This window comes from Lolium rigidum, chromosome 7, assembly GCF_022539505.1.
Source record: "Lolium rigidum isolate FL_2022 chromosome 7, APGP_CSIRO_Lrig_0.1, whole genome shotgun sequence".
Taxonomy (NCBI): domain Eukaryota; kingdom Viridiplantae; phylum Streptophyta; class Magnoliopsida; order Poales; family Poaceae; genus Lolium; species Lolium rigidum.
The window spans coordinates 158,703,636-158,723,465 of record NC_061514.1 but is presented as its reverse complement, the minus strand read 5'-3'; the positions used below and the strand labels follow the sequence as shown (position 1 = coordinate 158,723,465).

Here is a 19,830-nt window from a genome sequence, read left to right as displayed (position 1 = left end):
TGAATTTTGGGTGTGTGCTTGGACGAGATTTCTCCAATGTTGTGAATGTGTTTCTCTGATGTTGTGTGCATTGGGCATATACATAGGATGCGTTGGGTTTTCTTGTTGCAAACGGTTGTACACATTCCCAATGTTTTACCTAACCAAATGAGGATTGTTACATATATTATTTTATTTTGCTACAAAGATGTGCTTGAAATGTTGGAATATTTTTCACAACTTTTAGAGATGACGATTTTTTTTTGTTTGCAAGCTACACATAATATCATTGCTTTTGTCAGAATTATGTTGCAATGACCGGGCACTCCAGATTCATCACTTTTTTTCACGTGCAGATTCACAATTTAGTTGGATAGGACAACCAAGGTGACAGATGATTCTCCCCTAGATCAGCCGACAGATTGCTAGGGCCCCAAATAATCACTCCAAACTGTAACCTTTAAGGGGTAATATCTCATTTTAAACCTAAAAAAGGATAAGGCCAAACTGATGGATGCGACACATTAATATCTCCGTACCATATTTTAGCCAAAAATATTTAAATCGGAAGCACACAGTGGCGCTTCGTCGTCAACGGCTTTGTCTTCTTCCCTCCATTCGCTTCTCCCCAACCTCGTCTCCCCACTCTGAATTCCTCCCTCCTTCCTGCGTATGCGTATATATCACACACAAACACGCTTCAGGCTGTGAGGTCAAAAGAGCCACCTTCATTTCCTCTCTCTAGGTGATCTTCCTTGAGGGGATTTTGAGCGGCACGAGAGGATTAGCTAGTAGAGTTTGTGTTTTTGGAGAGATTTGTGCCAAGGAGTCCACCTTGAGGAGCTGGTGGCGTCCCCTCTCAGGTTTAGCGTGAAAGGATCCACCTTTGACTGACCAAAATTCTTGAAGAAATCTGGTTGCTTCTTGGGAGGGTTGGTGGTTAGATTCGTTGATGTTTGCTCAGTTCTAGTAGTTGGAACGGTGGTTGGCGGCACCTTGTGTGGACAGAATTTGGGTGTTTCTCTGAAGAACCGTGGGGCCAAATTTCTCCCCCTCTGGTTCTTGACTTCTTGGGAAGAATCGATTTTATTTTTGTTTGATTGGGGAAATTTTGCCAGGGAGCTGCCTTCAGTCCATCCCTTCTTTTTTGCTGGATTGGATAGCTTCTTTGCAAAAGATACCAGAAATTTAGAGTTTGACTCATTCCTGGGACTCGGTCTGTTTGAACCGGAAGGGGATATCTTTCGGTCAACCTTTGTTGTGAATTTGATCTAGATTTCGTTAGGTTGTTAGGACAAAGGAGCAGTGAGGCTCGTGCTGAATTGTCTTTCTGAGGAAGGTTTAGTGAAAGAAAAGTTGGCACTTCCTGTAATTCCTCCTGGAGGATTCTGGTCTGTTTTCTGAAGAAATTTGAAGAAAGGAGGCATCCTAGTCTTTTCTAAGAGGCAAATGGCGGCGGTGAGTGATTTATCTGTACTTTCTCTTATGCTAAGTCATGTTCCTAGTGCTAGAGAAATCTTTAGTTTTTGTTGTCTTGGTGAAGCATGATGCATTTTCAGTTGATGGAGGACATATGTATCATTTCTCTCTCTTACGTTAGCTAATTAATCAGGTAACGCTGGGCCTCGGCCTAATGTTAAAAAATTAATCAGGTAGAGAAACTTCTCATTTCGTGGCCCTCCCTAGCTCCGGCACTGTTAGTTAGAAATATACTCTTTTCAGGCCGGAGTAAGTTTTTCATGTCTGGAAAATGTTTGTGCAAGTTTAATCTGAGACATTTCTTTCCAGAAACTGTAGATATATACATTGATGAATGAGCAGTGTATTTAACTGGGTAACCTGCCTGATTTGTCTTTTTGTTGTAATTTGTTCATGTTATGTATGCTAGGCGTACTTTATGTTCTAGAAGATGATGTTTCTAAGATTGAGGACAGCACATACTGTTCCAAATAGGATACAAATCCTCTTGAACTAGTTAACACAAAATATTAGAATTGTATTTATTGCCTTGATCCAGATTAATTTGACATATAAAAATGTGAATCACCAACTAGCTTACAGTGCAAACTTAATATTAGCACGCATCATGTAAGATATAGTTCTTCTTTTGTATTAATATCTATCAGCTAGACATCATAGCTGAAATACTCCAGCAATTACATTTGTAGGATTTTTCAGTTTCAGTTACTCTAGAACTAAGAATCTCCTGACTATACATATTAAGTTGTCATCATAGTTTCGTCTAGGGGAAATCATCAGCATAGTTTCCTATTTATTCTGAAAATGGTAATTCCTGATTACCGATGGATTATATTTCTTTATGAACTCTAGAACATAGTTGTACTGATATTTCCAAGGTGTAATTTTTTATGTCGTTAAACAGAAACCACGCATTCCTGCATTTGGAGACTGGGAGAACAGTACTGAAGAAGTCCCGTACACACAGAAGTTTGAGGGTGCGCGGAAGAGCAAGAAAACAGGCGTTTATGCCAATCCAAATGAGCCAGGACGTCAACCCGAACCTCCTCACAAGTCACCTTTGAATCCATCAGCATATACACCTGATCCTCGAGAACAGGGTCCAAGGACTCCACAACATGGAAGAAGGCCTACAAACGATCCCCATCACCGCGAGGCTGTTCCACTAAGACAAACAAATCCTCAGCGGGAGCAATTGGGTGACGGTAGCGCACCAAGAAGCCCATACAGAAATGCTGCTGGATCTGCTTCACCAATGCATTCAAACAGTCCATCAAGGCCGAAGCCCAGGGCAACTGGAATGCAGACTCCAGAAAGGAGGGCTTCGTCAGATGCTCATGGCCAGCATACTCCTGGAAGGAGCAGAATGAGAGCCGAGTAACCAAGGCTACAACGTAGTACATTCTAATCCTTGGTTTCTTATTGGTCTTCAAAATGTATGTGTGTACATGTGCTTGTGGAGTAATGAGCTATTGCTTTTGCATTTCTGAATCCAGGCTGAAGAGGAAGTGGCTGTTCCACCATTTGGTGAATGGGATGCGGGTGATGCGACATCAGGTGAAAAGTATACGGGTATCTTCAACAGGGTGAGGGATGATAAATTGTCGCCTGACTCGTCTTCCAGGCAGCAGTCATCTGGTAACCGCAGACAGGACAATAAGGTTGAACAGGTAGTAAAAGCAACTCCTAAGTAAACTGTTTATGGTTTCTACTAGCATTGATTTACTTATCTTTGTCTGACTTCAAAATTTGGACTGCATACCACCCTGCAAATGGAAATACCATGCATTTTCATAAGGGAATTGGTAGCTTTACTGTCATCTATTACAGCCATGAAAAACCAAATAAAAATAAGCAATCTGGTAATCAAGTCCTATGTCAGCAAGATAGCAAGTAATTAGTTTTGTGGTTCATGTAATACGTGTTAGACTAGTTATTTACTGCAGCACAGCCAGTGGAATTAAACTGATTATAAAATGTGCAAATAAAAACCTGAATAAATTGACAACGTACCGCAAAACTGTCCAGTCATGCGATATGAACCTGACTCTCAGTGGTGTAGCTATGTGTAGTTCAGCCACTGCTTACTCTGACTGTAAATAATGAGTAATTTATAATTTCATATAGACGTGGTTCTAGACTGCCGTAATTTGAATTGTTTGATCTTAATTTCAATTCTAACCATCCTACAATTTAAATTGTATGATCCTAGTACTAATAAAAGTATTGCAATGATGATTCATAGTGGTCTTTTAATCCACCATACGCTAGGTCGCTAGAAGGTAACTTTTTGTGAAAAGTTAGTGTAATGAATAAAGTGTGGTTAATAACTTCAGTGCATAAGGTACAACCAATTTCTTAACCAGTTAATCATATTCAATATGCATATTTGTTACAGTAGTAAAAAACAGCAATACCATGTGCAATCTGCTTTATTTGTATTGGTTATGACCTTATGGGTAGATCTCAAACTTTGGAGTTTGGACACAATGCTGTTAGTGATTTCATTATTAAATCACTTCTTTTTGTATAAATGCAAATGTTGGTGTCTATATCTTTATACTGAACATATGCTCAGAGCAACTACCATTATCTGTTTCTATTTCATTCGCCCTGTGATATTCCAAAGACATTTTAATCGTTAACTGACATTTTCTCTCTTTTTCTCCAGACATGCCCTTGCTGTATACTTTGATAAAATGGGGATATGATCACAGAGATTTCCGAAGAACTTTCCTGGGTTACTTGTGGAACAAATTGTCATTCTTGTGAAGAATTTGTCATGAAACTCTCTCATGTTTTCTTCCCAATGCTTCTTAGTTATTCTGTTGGTGTGAGTATGTACCTATAATTGCATTGTTCTATGATTTATGTTCTTTTCTTATGTGAAACATATATATGATGCAACTGAGATATGTGAAATTGTGAATTGTGAAGTATGGAGCAGCACTTTTCCTGGGAGGCCGAGTATATTATTGTGGTTTCACTAAAATCTGGTGCTTTTTTTGCATATTGTATTTAAGTGCCCAATTTAATTTCATATGTTTTTGGTCCCTCGCGAAATGTATACAACACTGGGTGAAAATATCATTTCAGCTTTGTTTGAAAGAGCATATGAGGCCAAAAAAAGTTTGACCTTTTACTACTGTTTTAAATTGAGCTAGTGCAGAGTAATTTTTAAATTGCTAAATTTGCCATCAACTTCCCTAAAGAGACTCTTTTGGAAAAAAAAGTTTACGAGATTGTTGATCATAAATAGAATCTAGTCTGGTTTTCATTTTACATTAATTAAGAACTCAAATATTGCCATGAAAAAGAAAAGGAGAATAACAGAATGGAACTATCCCTGGAAAGTAGGTACTCATGGTATATTAGGAACAGTTGTATAAAATTCTGTACCTTCGTTGGACACACAGATTACATACTTACGGATGCTTTACACATAAGCTAGTCTAGGAGCATGTACCTATGTGTAAAACATTATGAGATTCAAAATTTTGGTGTCTGTTGAACAACCTGTTACTGTAGGTATCGTATATGCAATTAGAATCTACATTGATCATCGCTGGATGGCATGCACCCTGTTCTGCAAATCCCCCTTGCATAGGCTGAAGTGGCTGCTAGGACTAGCTATCTTAGCTTCCTTATCGGCAGGGAACGGCTGAAGAGCTCCTCAACCTCGGTTGCCTCCAAGTTCAGCTTGTCCAAAATTTCCATCTCCTCCTTGCTCAAACCCTGAAAGAAGTTCATTACGTCCTGTTTGACCTCCATGATGCCATCTGCTAGCCTCTTAACCAGTGTCTCCTCCTCCTTCTCCAGTTCCAGGACCTCGCCCTCGAGCTCCCCCTCGAGCTCCTTTACCTCGTCAACGATGATTTTCTCCCCTTTCTCGACAGTCTTCTCGATCCTATCCGCGAGAGCAGGCTCAGGACCACACGTGTTGTCTGTCCTGATGAACGTGGAGAAGTCACGCCCTACGCTCTTTGCGGCCCTTTCTAGCTCAGGCACTATTGTTTCAGGCACCTCTTTGCTTCTTGTGTATATAACAGCACCACCATATCCATCCCATGCGTCGTTTCTTCCACGGTAGTATACAAATATGTAGTCATCTTCCTTGTTCTCTATTTTCGATGAGAGGATGTACCTACAGTTGAGAAAATGTCCAACTGATTTCAGTTTGAAAAACAAATGTTAAGCTGATGTATTATAACAATGGTCAGAATTTCAGTTTATAGAGAGGGACATACCAGTCATCTTGGTAGTGCAGGTACTCATTGTCATGGTTATAGAGTATTGCTGGTTGTGCGGGATCCTGCACGAAGCGCTGCACGGCTCCCCTGGTGAAGAAGCCGGTGTCGGGGGTCTGAATCCTCCATGCCAAATTTGCAACAAGTCTGTCTCCCTCGACATGAAACTCATGAAGCTGGCAATCGAACGCGTCAAATGTTGGATTCAGGCCACTTGAAATGTACCACTTGCCAGTAAAATCTGCGATGTTGAAGCTCTTGACGAGGGCAGACGGATCAGGGACCGGGAACTCGCCAACATCAGACTTTTGTGGGACGCACTTTTTGCGCGAAACAGCGCACTCGTTGAACTCATCGACCACGCTGTTCCCGAACAGATCCGCGCATTTGATCTATGGTGGTGACAAAGCAGAAGAAAAAATGTTACAGTTTTATTACTGTCCTGAGACATGTAACTGAACCCATGGTTGTGGACAGCTGAATTACCTGGCATTCGGTCTCGTCAGGTCGGTTGTTGCATGTGTTTAAGCATGCCACGTTTGCTGCGCATGCCGGGTTGGCTATACATTTGGCCAGCTCTATCCTGAGATTAGTAGCATTTGGTTTAGGTAAGTAACACATGAAAGTAACAACTCTGCATAACCTAACTGTAATATATGCATATAACTGAATGTGCTTTGTATTATGCAAATAAGAATAAACCATATTGTCAACGCCCAATATGCAAACAAGAACTTGGGTTTAACTTGAACAGAATAAAGAGTCACCTGCATTCCTTGAGCAAGCATGTACATGTCTTGAGAGCGTCGGTGGCACCAGCAGAAGGGACTAGGAGAACCACGCACGCCGCGAGCCCTGACACCGTGACCAGCTGCAGCTTGCTCCAGCTCTTGATGCTGCTGAAAACGTCCGGTACCGCGTGTACCTTAATCTGGGGAAAAAAATCATGACTGTCTATCTTAGCAGTAGTACTATAACTAACAAGAAGTGAAGCGAGATTGTTACCAAGAAATGGGCAAAATGAGGACTCACCTCGGACTGCGAGTTTTTCATTTGGAGGAGGTGATCGGTCCTCCATAGGTTAGCCCTCACGCAGCACCGGTGGAAGCTGCGGCTGCTGCTGGCAGCTGTGCCTCTAGAGCTGGCGGCGTGGAGATTGATGCCGGGAGAGCCCTCGGTCGGGAAGGCGCGGCTCACGCACTGCCGCAGCATCATCTGCGCCGCAATCTGCATTTCTTCAGAGTAGAAGTTCAGTATGCCAGCAACCACACTGAAGAAGCCCAAAGCAGAGCGGATTGAGCAAGCAGGGAATGCAGAAGAACCGAACCTGAGCAGCCGCCGCGGGACGCGCTCGTGGGGAGGACGCGAGCGGAGGGGAGGTACGCCGAGATGGGGATTGGGGGGATAGCGCGCCGCGGACGGATAAAAGGCAAAGCTTGGTTCTGGAGAGAAGCGCGCGGGAGTGGACAGACTTGCGGCGCGGAGCAGCCACCACCACCAGTCACCAGAGTTCACAGCCTCCGATAAGCACGGGTGGGTCCGGGTCGGAGAAAATGACAAAAAAAAAACCACCACATTTGCAAATTAATTTGACGCAAAAATATATCATCTTTGCGCTTTTCGACACATAAATGCCACAGTCGCAAAAAAAAAGACACATAAATGCCACTTTTCAACAGGATCACGGCGCGGAGCTCTTTGTTAGCCGTTTAAGCAAGATTCTGACGAGTCTGCCCCACCACGTGGCAAGGGTGGATGGCGGGCAACTCACGACCTTTATGGCTCGGTTGGACAGCCGGGATAAAAATAGGAAATAGCCGTTTTTGTATCACTACTCTAGCTCTCACTCCACTCCGGTTGTTCCCGTTCGACTACATCACCACCGCTGTTGGAGCTCGCTTCGTCACCTATGTCGCTGTGACGGTAGCGGTCACCATGGTTTCCTGGGGTGATGGTGAAGAATCATCAACATATGTCACCTCAGACAGCAGCTCGGTGAGTGATTTCGTTCTCTCGGATCAAGGGTTATGGTTGGGTTTGTAGTTGGGGATTATGAGAGTTCAGCTGTGTGTGCTCTGATTTGGCACGTAATCCAATTGCTAGGTCCTCAATGTCATCTATGACTCTGATTTTTGTAAGCATCGATCCAACTGTAGCCGGAAAATATGTAGCTTTTGGAGGATGGTGCAAAGGAAGGAGGTTTCTACCTAGGATGTGCAGTGAAGGTGTGTGAATTTATTTGAGTTATGTTATTCTTTTGGATTATTCAATAGATAGGTGTGAATATGTAATATGTAGGAAGTAATATGTCCATGTATTTATGACATCTCTAGGAAGCAGGACATTGTGATTATGTGAAATCGGTACATCCAGAATGGACACGAACAATGCAGAATGCAATCGCCGAATTTTGGGATATGTATAGACAAGTGAAGAGATGCAGAGTTAGTGATAGTCTTGAGAACATAGAGAAGAACTTTCAATTTCCACATGAGAAAGAGAAGCTACACTTGGCTCTTAGGAATGCTCAAGATGAACTTAAGAGGGTTGTGGAGGAGAATCAGGTGACATTGGGTCTTAAGGCAAAAGCAGAACAAGCTCTGCTTGATGCAAGAGTTGAACTGGAGCAGCTTGTCATTCAAATATGCACGAAGTGATGAGAATTAAGGTAGAGAGGGACATAGACAAGTTCAAGGAAGAAAAGAGAAAGCTAGAGTTCATAATTGCTAATCTTCTCACGATGAAGGAAGAGACAAGGGAAAATAAGAGGATGATCAGATTGCTTTCTCAAGACTAGTTGATCCGTGATGGTTTTGTATGCAATATTACCTGTAAGATGTAGTGCTGGATATCTCCTAGTATTGTTGATACCTCAATAATTTGTGTTGAATTGATGTGTTGAACTATTTGTTGCAATATGTTGAATGATGTGATTAACTGATGTATTGAAGTCTTTGTTATAATATGGTGAATGTTGATACGTCTCAAACGTATCTATAATTTCTTATGTTCCATGCTACTTTTATGATGATACTCACATGTTTTATACACACTTTATGTCATTATTATGCATTTTCCGGCACTAACCTATTGACGAGATGCCGAAGAGCCAGTTGTTGTTTTCTGCTGTTTTGGTTTCAGAAATCCTACAAAGGAAATATTCTCGGAATTGGACGAAATCAACGCCCAGGGTCTTATTTTTCCATGGAGCTTCCAGAAGACCGAAGGGGATACGAAGTGGGGCCACGAGGGCCCATACCCATAGGGCGGCGCGGCCAGCATGGGACCCGCGCCGGCCTATGGTGTGGGGCTCCTGCGCCGCCTCCAACCCTACCCTTCCGCCTACTTATAGCCTTCGTTGCGAAAACCCCTGTACCGAGAGCCACGATACGGAAAACCTTCCAGAGACGCCGCCGCCGTCAATCCCATCTCGGGGGATTCGGGAGATCGCCTCTGGCACCCTGCCGGAGAGGGGAATCATCTCCCGGAGGACTCTTCATCACCATGATCGCCTCCGGATTGATGTGTGAGTAGTTCACCCTGGGTTCGTGGGTCCATAGCAGTAGCTAGATGGTTGTCTTCTCCTCATTGTGCCATCATGTTAGATATTGTGAGCTGCCTATCATGATCAAGATCGTCTATTTGTAATGCTACATGTTGTGTTTGTTGGGATCCGATGAATATGGAATACTATGTCAAGTTGATTATCAATCTATCATATATGTGTTGTTTATGTTCTTGCATGCTCTCTCGTTGCTAGTAGAGGTTACGGCCAAGTTGATACTTGTAACTCCAAGAGGGAGTATTTATGCTCGATAGTGGGTTCATGCCTCCATTGAATCTGGGACAGTGACAGAAAGTTCTAAGGTTGTGAATGTGTTGTTGCCACTAGGGATAAAACATCAATGCTTTGTCTAAGGATATTTGTGTTGATTACATTACGCACCATACTTAATGCAATTGTCTGTTGTTTGCAACTTAATACTTGGAAGGGGTGCGGATGCTAACTTTGAAGGTGGACTTTTTAGGCATAGATGCATGCTTGGATAGCGGTCTATGTACTTTGTCGTAATGCCTCGATTAAATCTCATAGTAGTCATCGTGATATGTATGTGCATTGTTATGCCCTCTCTATTTGTCAATTGCCCAAGCTGTAATTTGTTCACCCAACATGCTTTATCTTATCGGAGAGACACCACTAGTGAGCTGTGGACCCCGGTCCATTCTTTACATCCGAAATACAATCTACTGCAAATTCTGTTCTTTCTTGTTCTTCGCAAACAAACATCATCTTCCACACTATACATTTAATCCTTTGTTTACAGACAAACCGGTGAGATTGACAACCTCAGCTGTTACGTTGGGTCAAAGTACTTTGATTGTGTTGTGCAGGTTCCACGTTGGCGCCGGAATCTCTGGTGTTGCGCCGCACTACACTCCGTCACCAACGACCTTCACGTGATCCTTGACTCCTACTGGTTCGATAAACCTTGGTTTCTTACTGAGGGAAACTTTCTTCTATACGCATTACACCTTCCACTTGGGGTTCCCAACGGACGTGTGCTTCACGCGTATCAAGCTAAATTTCTGGCGCCGTTGCCGGGGAGATCAAGACACGCTGCAAGGGGAGTCTCCCACATCCAATCTCTTTAATTTGTTTTTGTCTTGCTTTACTTTATTTTATTTATTGCTTTGTTTGTTCTCTATATCAAAAATACAAAAAAATTAGTTACTAGTTTTACTTTATTTACTGTCTTGTTTGCGTTCTCCATATTAAAAACACAAAAAATTAGTTACTTGCATTTACTACTGCTAAAATGGGTACTCCTGAAAATACTAAGTTGTGTGACTTCACTAGCACAAATAATAATGATTTCCTATGCACACCTATTGCTCCACCTGCTACTACAGCAGATTTTTTTTGAAATTAAACCTGCTTTACTAAATCTTGTTATGAGAGAGCAATTTTCTGGTGTTAGTTCTGATGATGCTCTGCTGCCCATCTTAATAATTTTGTTGAACTTTGTGAAATGCAAAAGTATAAGGATGTAGATGGTGACATTATAAAATTAAAATTGTTTCCTTTCTCCTTAAGAGGAAGAGCTAAAGATTGGTTGCTATCTTTGCCTAAGAATAGTATTGATTCATGGACTAAATGTAAAGATGCTTTCATTGGTAGATATTATCCTCCTGCTAAAATTATATCTTTGAGAAGTAGCATAATGAATTTTAAGCAATTGGATAATGAGAATGTTGCCCAATCATGGGAAAGAATGAAATCTTTGGCAAAGAATTGCCCTACCCATGGACTGACTACTTGGATGATCATCCAAACCTTCTATGCATGCAGGATTGAATTTTTTTTCACGGAACCTATTGGATTCAGCTGCTGGAGGTACCTTTATGTCCATCACCTTAGGCGCGGCAACAAAGCTTCTTGATAATATGATGATCAATTACTCTGAATGGCACACCGAAAGGACTCCACATGGTAAGAAGGTAAATTCTGTTGAAGAAACCTCCTCCTTGAGTGATAAGATTGATGCTATTATGTCTATGCTTGTGAATGGTAGATCTAATTTGATCCTAATAATGTTCCTTTAGCTTCATTGGTTGCTCAAGAAGAGCATGTTGATGTGAACTTCATTAAAATTAATAATTTCAACAACAATGCTTATAGGAATAATTCTGGTAACAACTATAGGCCATATCCTTCTAATAACGGTAATGGTTATGGTAATTCTTATGGTAATTCTTACAACAATAATAGGAGTGTACCCCCTGGTCTTGAAGCCATGCTTAAAGAATTTATTAGTACACAAACTGCTTTTAACAAATCTGTTGAAGAAAGCTTGATAAAATTGATATTCTTGCTTCTAAGGTTGATAGACTTGCCTCTGATGTTGATCTTTTAAAATTGAAAGTTATGGCTAAAGACGATAAAGATATTAAGTCATTTGCTACAGCAAATGCCATCCAAGTTCGAATTAATGAGAATATTAGATTGATGGCTGAATTGCATGCTAGGTGGGAAAGAGAAGAAAACTAGCTAAAGAGAATAATGTAGCTAAAGTTTGGACTATTACCAGCACTAGTAATGTTGATGCTTCACATGTTGCTAAACCTCCTACTATCAATGGTAAAATAATTGGTGTTGGCAATGTTTCTACTCCTAGTGCAAAGCGTGCAAAACTGCCCTGAAACTGCTAAAAGCTGCTGAAACTGCTTGTGATAAAACTGCTGAAATTTTTCAAAATATTGGGGACAATGATCCCATTGCTGTAGATCATAATGGTTTAGATTTTTATGATTTTCATATCTCTGAAGTTATAAAGTTCTTACAAAAGCTTGCTAGAAGTCCCAATGCTAGTGCTATAAATTTGGCCTTTACAAAACATATTACAAATGCTCTCATAAAAGCTAGAGAAGAGAAACTAAAACTTGAAACTTCTATTCCTAGGAAGTTAGAAGATGGTTGGGAGCCCATCATTAAGATGAAGGTCAATGATTTTGATTGTAATGCTTTATGTGATCTTGGTGCAAGTATTTTTGTTATGCCTAAGAAAATCTATGATATGCTTGACTTGCCACCATTGAAAAATTGTTATTTGGATGTTAATCTTGCTGATCATTCTATAAAGAAACCTTTGGGAAGGATTGATAATGTTTGCATTATGGTTAACAATAACCTTGTCCCCGTTGATTTTGTTGTCTTGGATATTGAATGCAATGCATCTTGTCCCATTATTTTGGGAAGACCTTTTCTTGAGCCGTTGGTGCTATTATTGATATGAAGGAAGGTAATATTAAGTATCAATTTCCTCTCAAGAAAGGTATGGCACACTTCCCTAGAAATAGAATGAAGTTACCTTATGATTCTATTATTAGAACAAATTATGATGTTGATGCTTCATCTCTCGATAATACTTGATTCACACTTTCTGCGCCTAGCTAAAAGACGTTAAAGAAAAGCGCTTACGGGAGACAACCCATTATTTTACTTCTGCACTTTTGTTTTATATTTGACTCTTGGAAGTTGTTACTACTGTAGCAACCTCTCCTTATCTTTATTTTATTGCATTGTTGTGCCAAGTGAAGTCTTTGATAGTAAGGTTGATACTAGATTTGGATTACTGCGCGTAGAAACAGATTTCTTGTCTGTCACTGAAATTTAGCAGCCTCCGTCCGTAGGTACGCAAGTTTCATTCAATTTGAGCTTTTTCATCCGAGCAAGTTAAGTGCCCTGACAAAATTCGTCTTTACGGACTGTTCTGTTTTGATAGATTCTGCCTTTTATTTCGCATTGCCTGTTTTACTATGTTTGATGGATTTCTTTGTTCCATTAACTTTCAGTAGCTTTGTGCAATGTCCAGAAGTGTTAAGAATGATTATGTCACCTCTGAATACGTGAATTTTTGATTATGCACTAACCCTCTAATGAGTTCGTTTTGAGTTTGGTGTGGAGGAAGTTTTCAAGGATCAAGAGAGGAGGATGATACAATCTGATCAAGAAGAGTGAAAAGTCTAAGCTTGGGGATGCCCCCGTGGTTCATCCTCGCATATTTTAAGAAGACCCAAGCATCTAAGCTTGGGGATGCCCAAGGCATCCCTTCTTCATCGACAACTTATCGGGTCACCTCTAGTGAAACTATATTTTTATTCCGTCACATCTTATGTGCTTTACTTGGAGCGTCTGTATGTTTTTGTTTTTGTTTTTGTTTGAATAAAATCGGATCCTAGCATTCCTTGTTTGGGAGAGAGACACGCTCCGCTGTTGCATATGAACACATGTGTTCTTAGCTTTACTGCGAAGGTTGAAACTGCTTCGTTCATTGTTATATGGTTGGAAACAGAAAATGCTTCATGTGGTAATTCGTATAATGTATTGAATAATTTGATACTTGGCAATTGATGTGCTCATATAGATTATGTTTAACCTCTTGCATCATGTACTTTGCACCTATTAATGAAGAACTATATAGAGCTTGTTGAAATTTGGTTTGCATGATTGGTCTCTCTAAAGTCTAGATATTTTCTGGTTAAGGTGTTTGAACAACAAGGAAGACAGTGTAGAGTCTTATAATGCTTGCAATATGTTCTTATGTAAGTTTTGTTGTAATTGGTTCATACTTGAGTTTGCTTCAAACAACCTTGCTAGCCTAAGCCTTGTATTGAGAGGGATTTCTTCTCGTGCATCCAAATCCTTGAGCCAAAAACTATGCCATTTGTGTCCACCATACCTACCTACTACATGGTATTTCTCTGCCATTCCAAAGTAAATTACTTGAGTGCTACCTTTAAAATTCTATTCTTTGTCTTTCCAATATATAGCTCATGGGAAAATAGCCTTAAAAACTATTGTGGTAAAGAATATGTAGCTTATGTGTCTTATTTCTTATAAGTTGCTTGTTGAGCGGTAACCATGTTTCTGGGGACACCACCAACTATTACACCTTTGTTGAATATCATGTGAGTTGCTATGCATGTTCGTATTGTCTGAAGTAAGGGTGATTTATCATGATAAAATGGTTTGAGTATGCATATTTTTAGAGAAGAACATTGGGCCGCTAACTAAAGCCATGAATCATGGTGGAAATTTTAGTTTGGACATCAATCCTCAATCTCTTATGAGAATATTATCTGTTGTTGAATGCTGATGCATTAAAGAGGAGTCCATTACCTGTTGTCTATGTTGTCCCGGTATGGATGTCTAAGTTGAGAATAATCAAAAACGAGAAATCAAATGCGATCTTTCTCCTTAGACCTTTGTACATGCGGCATAGAGGTACCCCTTTGTGACACTTGGTTGAAACATATGTTATGAAATGATAATCCATGTAAATCCAAGCTAATTAGGACAAGGTGCGAGCACTATTGGTAATCTATGCATGAGACTTGCAACTTATAGGATGTCTTATACATAACACGTATGATTTATTACTACCGTTGACAAAATTGTTTCTATGTTTTCAAAATGAAAAGCCCTAGCACAAAAATAGTAATCCATGCTTCCCTCTGCGAAGGGCCCTTCTTTTACTTTATGTTGAGTCAGTTTACCTACTTCTTTCTATCTTAGAAGCAAACACTTGTATCAATTGTGTGCATTGATTCTTACATGTTTACCTATTGCACTTGTTATATTACTTTGTGTTGACAATTATCCATGAGATAAATATATTGAAGTTGAGAGCCACGATACGGAAAACCTTCCAGAGACGCCGCCGCCAATCCCATCTCGGGGGATTCAGGAGATCGCCTCCGGCACCCTGCCGGAGAGGGGAATCATCTCCCGGAGGACTCTTCATCACCATGATCGCCTCCGGATTGATGTGTGAGTAGTTCACCCCTGGACTATGGGTCCATAGCAGTAGCTAGATGGTTGTCTTCTCCTCATTGTGCCATCATGTTAGATCTTGTGAGCTGCCTATCATGATCAAGATCGTCTATTTGTAATGCTACATGTTGTGTTTGTTGGGATCCGATGAATATGGAATACTATGTCAAGTTGATTATCAATCTATCATACATGTGTCGTTTATGTTCTTGCATTCTCTCCGTTGCTAGTAGAGGTTCTGGCCAAGTTGATACTTGTAACTCCAAGAGGGAGTATTTATGCTCGATAGTGGGTTCATGCCTCCATTGAATGCGGGACAAGTGACCAGAAAGTTCTAAGGTTGTGGATGTGTTGTTGCCACTAGGGATAAAACATCAATGCTTTGTCTAAGGATATTTGTGTTGATTACATTACGCACCATACTTAATGCAATTGTCTGTTGTTTGCAACTTAATACTGGAAGGGGTGCGGATGCTAACTCGAAGGTGGACTTTTTAGGCATAGATGCATGCTTGGATAGCGGTCTATGTACTTTGTCGTAATGCCCTGATTAAATCTCATAGTACGCATCATGATATATGTATGTGCATTGTTATGCCTTCTTTATTTGTCAATTGCCCAACTGTAATTTGTTCACCCAACATGCTATTTATCTTATGGGAGAGACACCACTAGTGAACTGTGGACCCCGGTCCATTCTTTACATCTGAAATACAATCTACTCAAACTCTGTTCTTTACTGTTCTTCGCAAACAAACATCATCTTCCACACTATACATTTAATCCTTTGTTTACAGCAAACCGGTGAGATTGACAACCTCACTGTTACGTTGGGGCAAAGTACTTTGATTGTGTTGTGCGGGTTCCACGTTGGCGCCGGAATCCCTGGTGTTGCGCCGCACTACACTCCGTCACCAACGACCTTCACGTGATCCTTGACTCCTACTGGTTCGATAAACCTTGGTTTCTTACTGAGGGAAACTTGCTGCTATACGCATCACACCTTCCACTTGGGGTTCCCAACGGACGTGTGCTTCACGCGTATCAAATGCCTAGAATAGGTTTAGACATTTAAGGTCTCGACATCCAGACAAGACGGTATCGAGACCTTTAAGGTTTAGGTTTAGACATTTAGAGTCTCGACATCGAGACGAGACAATGTCGGGACCTTTAAGGTTTAGGTTTACACATTTAAGATCTCGACATCACGACGAGACGATGTTGAGACCTTAGGGTTTAGGCTTACACATTTAAGGCCTTTGAGAAATTCAAGAGATATAACAACTGACAAATAAATAGGACCAGGTTTTGTTCAACATCACATAGCTTGTTCAACATCATACAACTTGTTCAACATTACATGTTGCAAATTTAAAGGTTCAACAATACACAAAAGAACTAGGTTCAACATCACACAAAAGTACTAGGTTCAACATCACATAACCATGTTCAACAATAGACAAATAAAAGGACCATCTTCAACATCACATGATCAGGTTCATCTATATCTCCCATCCAGAGGACCTTGGTTTGCATCTCTGCATGCAGATGCACATGATACCTCTTGCTGCAGCATTTGAAGAAGAAGAAAAAGAAGAAGAACAAGGTGTTTTGGTTGGATCATCTGGTCTAGAAGAACAAGGTGTTGTGCTTGGGGCATTTCCTCTAGAAGAAGAAGGTGATGTGCTTGGAGCATCTGTTCTAGAATAAGAAGGTGATGTGGTTGGAGCATCTGGTCTAGAAGAAGAAGGTGCAACACTTGGACCTGCTTCATGAGGAATGGACCTACTTGTCTACAGAAATCGAATTTTCAAGCAGGTAATCATCAAATAATCTTCAAATGAAATTCACAGATCATCTTTTCAGTAATATTACCTTGTGGTTAGTTTTCCAAGTGCAAGGTCTGGTCACAGAGGTTGTGAGAAGCTAGTGTACTTATGCCCATGCGATTTGCAGTTGTTGCATGTTATAGTGGCCATCCTAGAAGATTCCTTTGGTTTTGGTACTTCATATTTTCCTTTTCTCCTCTTTTCCTTCCTTCTTCCATTATGGTGATCTTTGAAACCTGGTGGCATTATGTCTCCAGTGTCAGTTTTGGTCCAGCCATGTTGTTGAGGCATGGGATAGAAAACTGGTTTGTAGTTGTTCAAATACATGGTTTTCTTGAAGAAGTCAGATACAAGATCCTCTGGATGCTTTCGTGCTTTGTAGATTGCACTAACAACATGGTTGCAAGGAAGTCCATATAAATCCCCTTTTCTGCAAGAACAAGTTCTATTCTCCAAGCTAATGTCATAAGTGTTATCATCATTTGCAACTTGCGAGAGACCAACATATACTCTTTTGGGTACATAAGGCCTTGCAATTTTTTTCATCATTACAAGCTTCTCTGCATAAAAGGATGTGACTTCCCAACCTGCAGTTTGTCCTCCTTCCCCTTTATCATCAAATCTGACAATCTGCTTGTCATAAATCCCCACAAGCATTGTGACTACTGGTTTGTTTCTCACATCTAGAATGTAGTTGTTGAATACTTCACTCAAATTGTTATAAGATACTTCACTCAAATTGTTATTCACCAAATCAGTTTTGCAGTTGGTGTCCATGGCCTACCTTGCACATGTGTGCACATGAATTTTTTACGGCAATTGCCAAGCTAGCTCGCATTGCTTCTTCATTTCTTCCATTGACATGTCATATCCATGCTCGGTGTAAGAATAGGCTACTTGTCCATGCATTTCTTCACGTCCTCTCCTCTAAAACATGTAGCCCGTAAATTGGCATAAATGTGCGTGAGGCAAAATCTCAGTGGACAATTAGGAAACATTGTGCTAACATCTTTTATCAGCCCCTTATGCATGTCAAACAGTATGGTGTAGTACCCAAACTGCCCTTGTTCTCCACCTAGAGCTTCATTCATCTGTTCCAGAAACCACCGCCAATTTGATGTATCGTCTTTAACAAAAATAGACCAAGCAATTAGATAAATATTATTGTTGCCATCTCTGCTAGCTGCTGCAAGAATTTGAGCTCTAGTTGACAATTTTATGAAGCAGCAACACCCGGATTTTTAAGTCCAGATACCTATTACGCCATACATCGCAATCCAGGAAGATTGTTTTTGCGAGACATAATAAGTTCATATCACAACACATCATTTATTACAAACCATAATTGTCTTACAACAAAGGATCAGATGATCCAGTTCATTACAACAATTGATCTAGATATCAAATACATAACACACAGCGGAAGATACGTAGTAGTGGTTCATCTGTTTCACAGGCAACGCTTGACGTCAGGAGGTAGTCCTAGTTATCGTAGACGTCCTCGTCGACCACCTTCCGGGTACGGGGTCTCCTCTTCATAGTCTGGTCATTTGAATAGCCAGGGATAAAGCCATGAGTACTTTAAAGTACTCGCAAACTATTCTAATAGAAGTACTAATAGCTCTAAGTAGGTTCTAAGCTCTAGTTTCATTTGCATAAAGCTAGTTTTATTTCATAAGCACTTACTAGTAAGACTCTTTATTTTCCTAGACTTACTCAAGTGGGAACATTAGTGTCATTCCCACAACTCTTGTTGTGATTCAAAACCAAGTCACCATTCAAGTTCAAAACACAAGTTATGAGCCACAATTGGAAAAGTCTGATGACGGAACAGTATGGCCTTTCCAACTGTCCATGACCGCGGACGCGGCTATTCGAATAGTTTAAACTCTGCACAGGTTGTACTCGTGTGCCACAACTTTTGATTACATCCGTCAGGGATAGCCCTGAATCATCATAACTCAGTATGCGGATCATCAACCATTAACCTTTCACTTACATACTCTAGTATAGGCACCTCCCCCATGAGCTTGGCCTCCCGGTGATAACAAACCGTCATCCCGGGAACTGCACATGGCTTGGGTAGGACATTCAACTCTTTTTACGTCATTTCTCTTTCAACGAAGGCAACCTCGGCATAACCTCTATGACGCTTGTTAGAGGGAACCCACACTAAGGTACATAAATTTCCAGCTAAAGCCTTACCCATAATCAGGTATTGTGCGGGTACTCTAAAATTGGAATGGTATCGCATCCGAACCCAACCATCAGTTTTGATAAAATTCACCAAGTCATTCAAGAGTCACCTTCACCTTCAAATCTTTCAAGGGAATGACTCATCATTCCAGGGTTTTCACAATTCACTTGCTTCACAAGTTCCCATCTAGAGTAGGTCAATTTTAGTTTAGCACTAGCAACTAATCATGAGGGGTGCTACCATAGTTTTGCTTGCTAAGCTAAGTGTGACACTTCTTGTGATACTCTATACTTAGACACAAAGTAGGAATACAATAAGTAAACTTTGTGTTGATGTCAGAAACCCACTGGCGGGCAGAGACGGGCAACACCGTAGAGCCGGGAACAACTAGGGTTGCGGCTGGCCCCAGTCCCTCTGAGCGACGGCCCGCAAAGCCTCCTGGTCGCACGCACCGATGTTTATCACAAGGGCGTGCCACCTGACCTATACCTGGTCGGGAAGGTGTGGATGATGCCTCGCTTAGTTTCCTGCGGGGCACACACGTAAACGTTAAATACGAGCCTCGATCGGCTCTCGGGTTATCCCGTGAATCGGCTCAAAGAGCCGATCCACCCATGATTCGGACGAGGTGTCCGAATATATGGTGGTCCTGCTTGATCAAGGTAAAGCTAATGAGATCTACGACGATGTGGGGTTTTCACCGCATAATCGGATCATCCTACTCCGGAGTTGGGCCTCGCGGCCACGCACGGTGATCGTAAGCCG

General features: G+C 41.1%; 1 protein-coding gene and 1 pseudogene across 2 annotated transcripts; one reads left to right on the top strand and one right to left on the bottom strand.

Moving 5' to 3' along the window:
* The first annotated feature begins 556 nt into the window (after nt 1-556).
* On the top strand, nt 557-4,394 carry LOC124670247 (annotated as a pseudogene).
* A 405-nt stretch (nt 4,395-4,799) lies between these two features.
* Nucleotides 4,800-7,111, bottom strand: LOC124670653 (violaxanthin de-epoxidase, chloroplastic-like). 2 transcript variants are annotated; one of them, XM_047207126.1, is made up of 6 exons: nt 7,033-7,111; nt 6,738-6,932; nt 6,473-6,636; nt 6,192-6,288; nt 5,706-6,097; nt 4,800-5,602 (listed from the first exon to the last, which is right to left on the bottom strand). In XM_047207126.1, the coding sequence occupies exons 2-6, from the start codon at nt 6,918-6,920 to the stop codon at nt 5,089-5,091; spliced, it is 1,350 nt and encodes a 449-aa protein (XP_047063082.1). In that variant the 5' UTR covers nt 6,921-6,932; nt 7,033-7,111; the 3' UTR covers nt 4,800-5,088. The 2 variants fall into 2 exon arrangements, with proteins under 2 accessions (XP_047063082.1, XP_047063081.1); XM_047207125.1 differs by lacking the exon at nt 7,033-7,111 and having other exon boundaries at nt 6,738-6,953.
* Between the last annotated feature and the right edge of the window lie 12,719 nt (nt 7,112-19,830).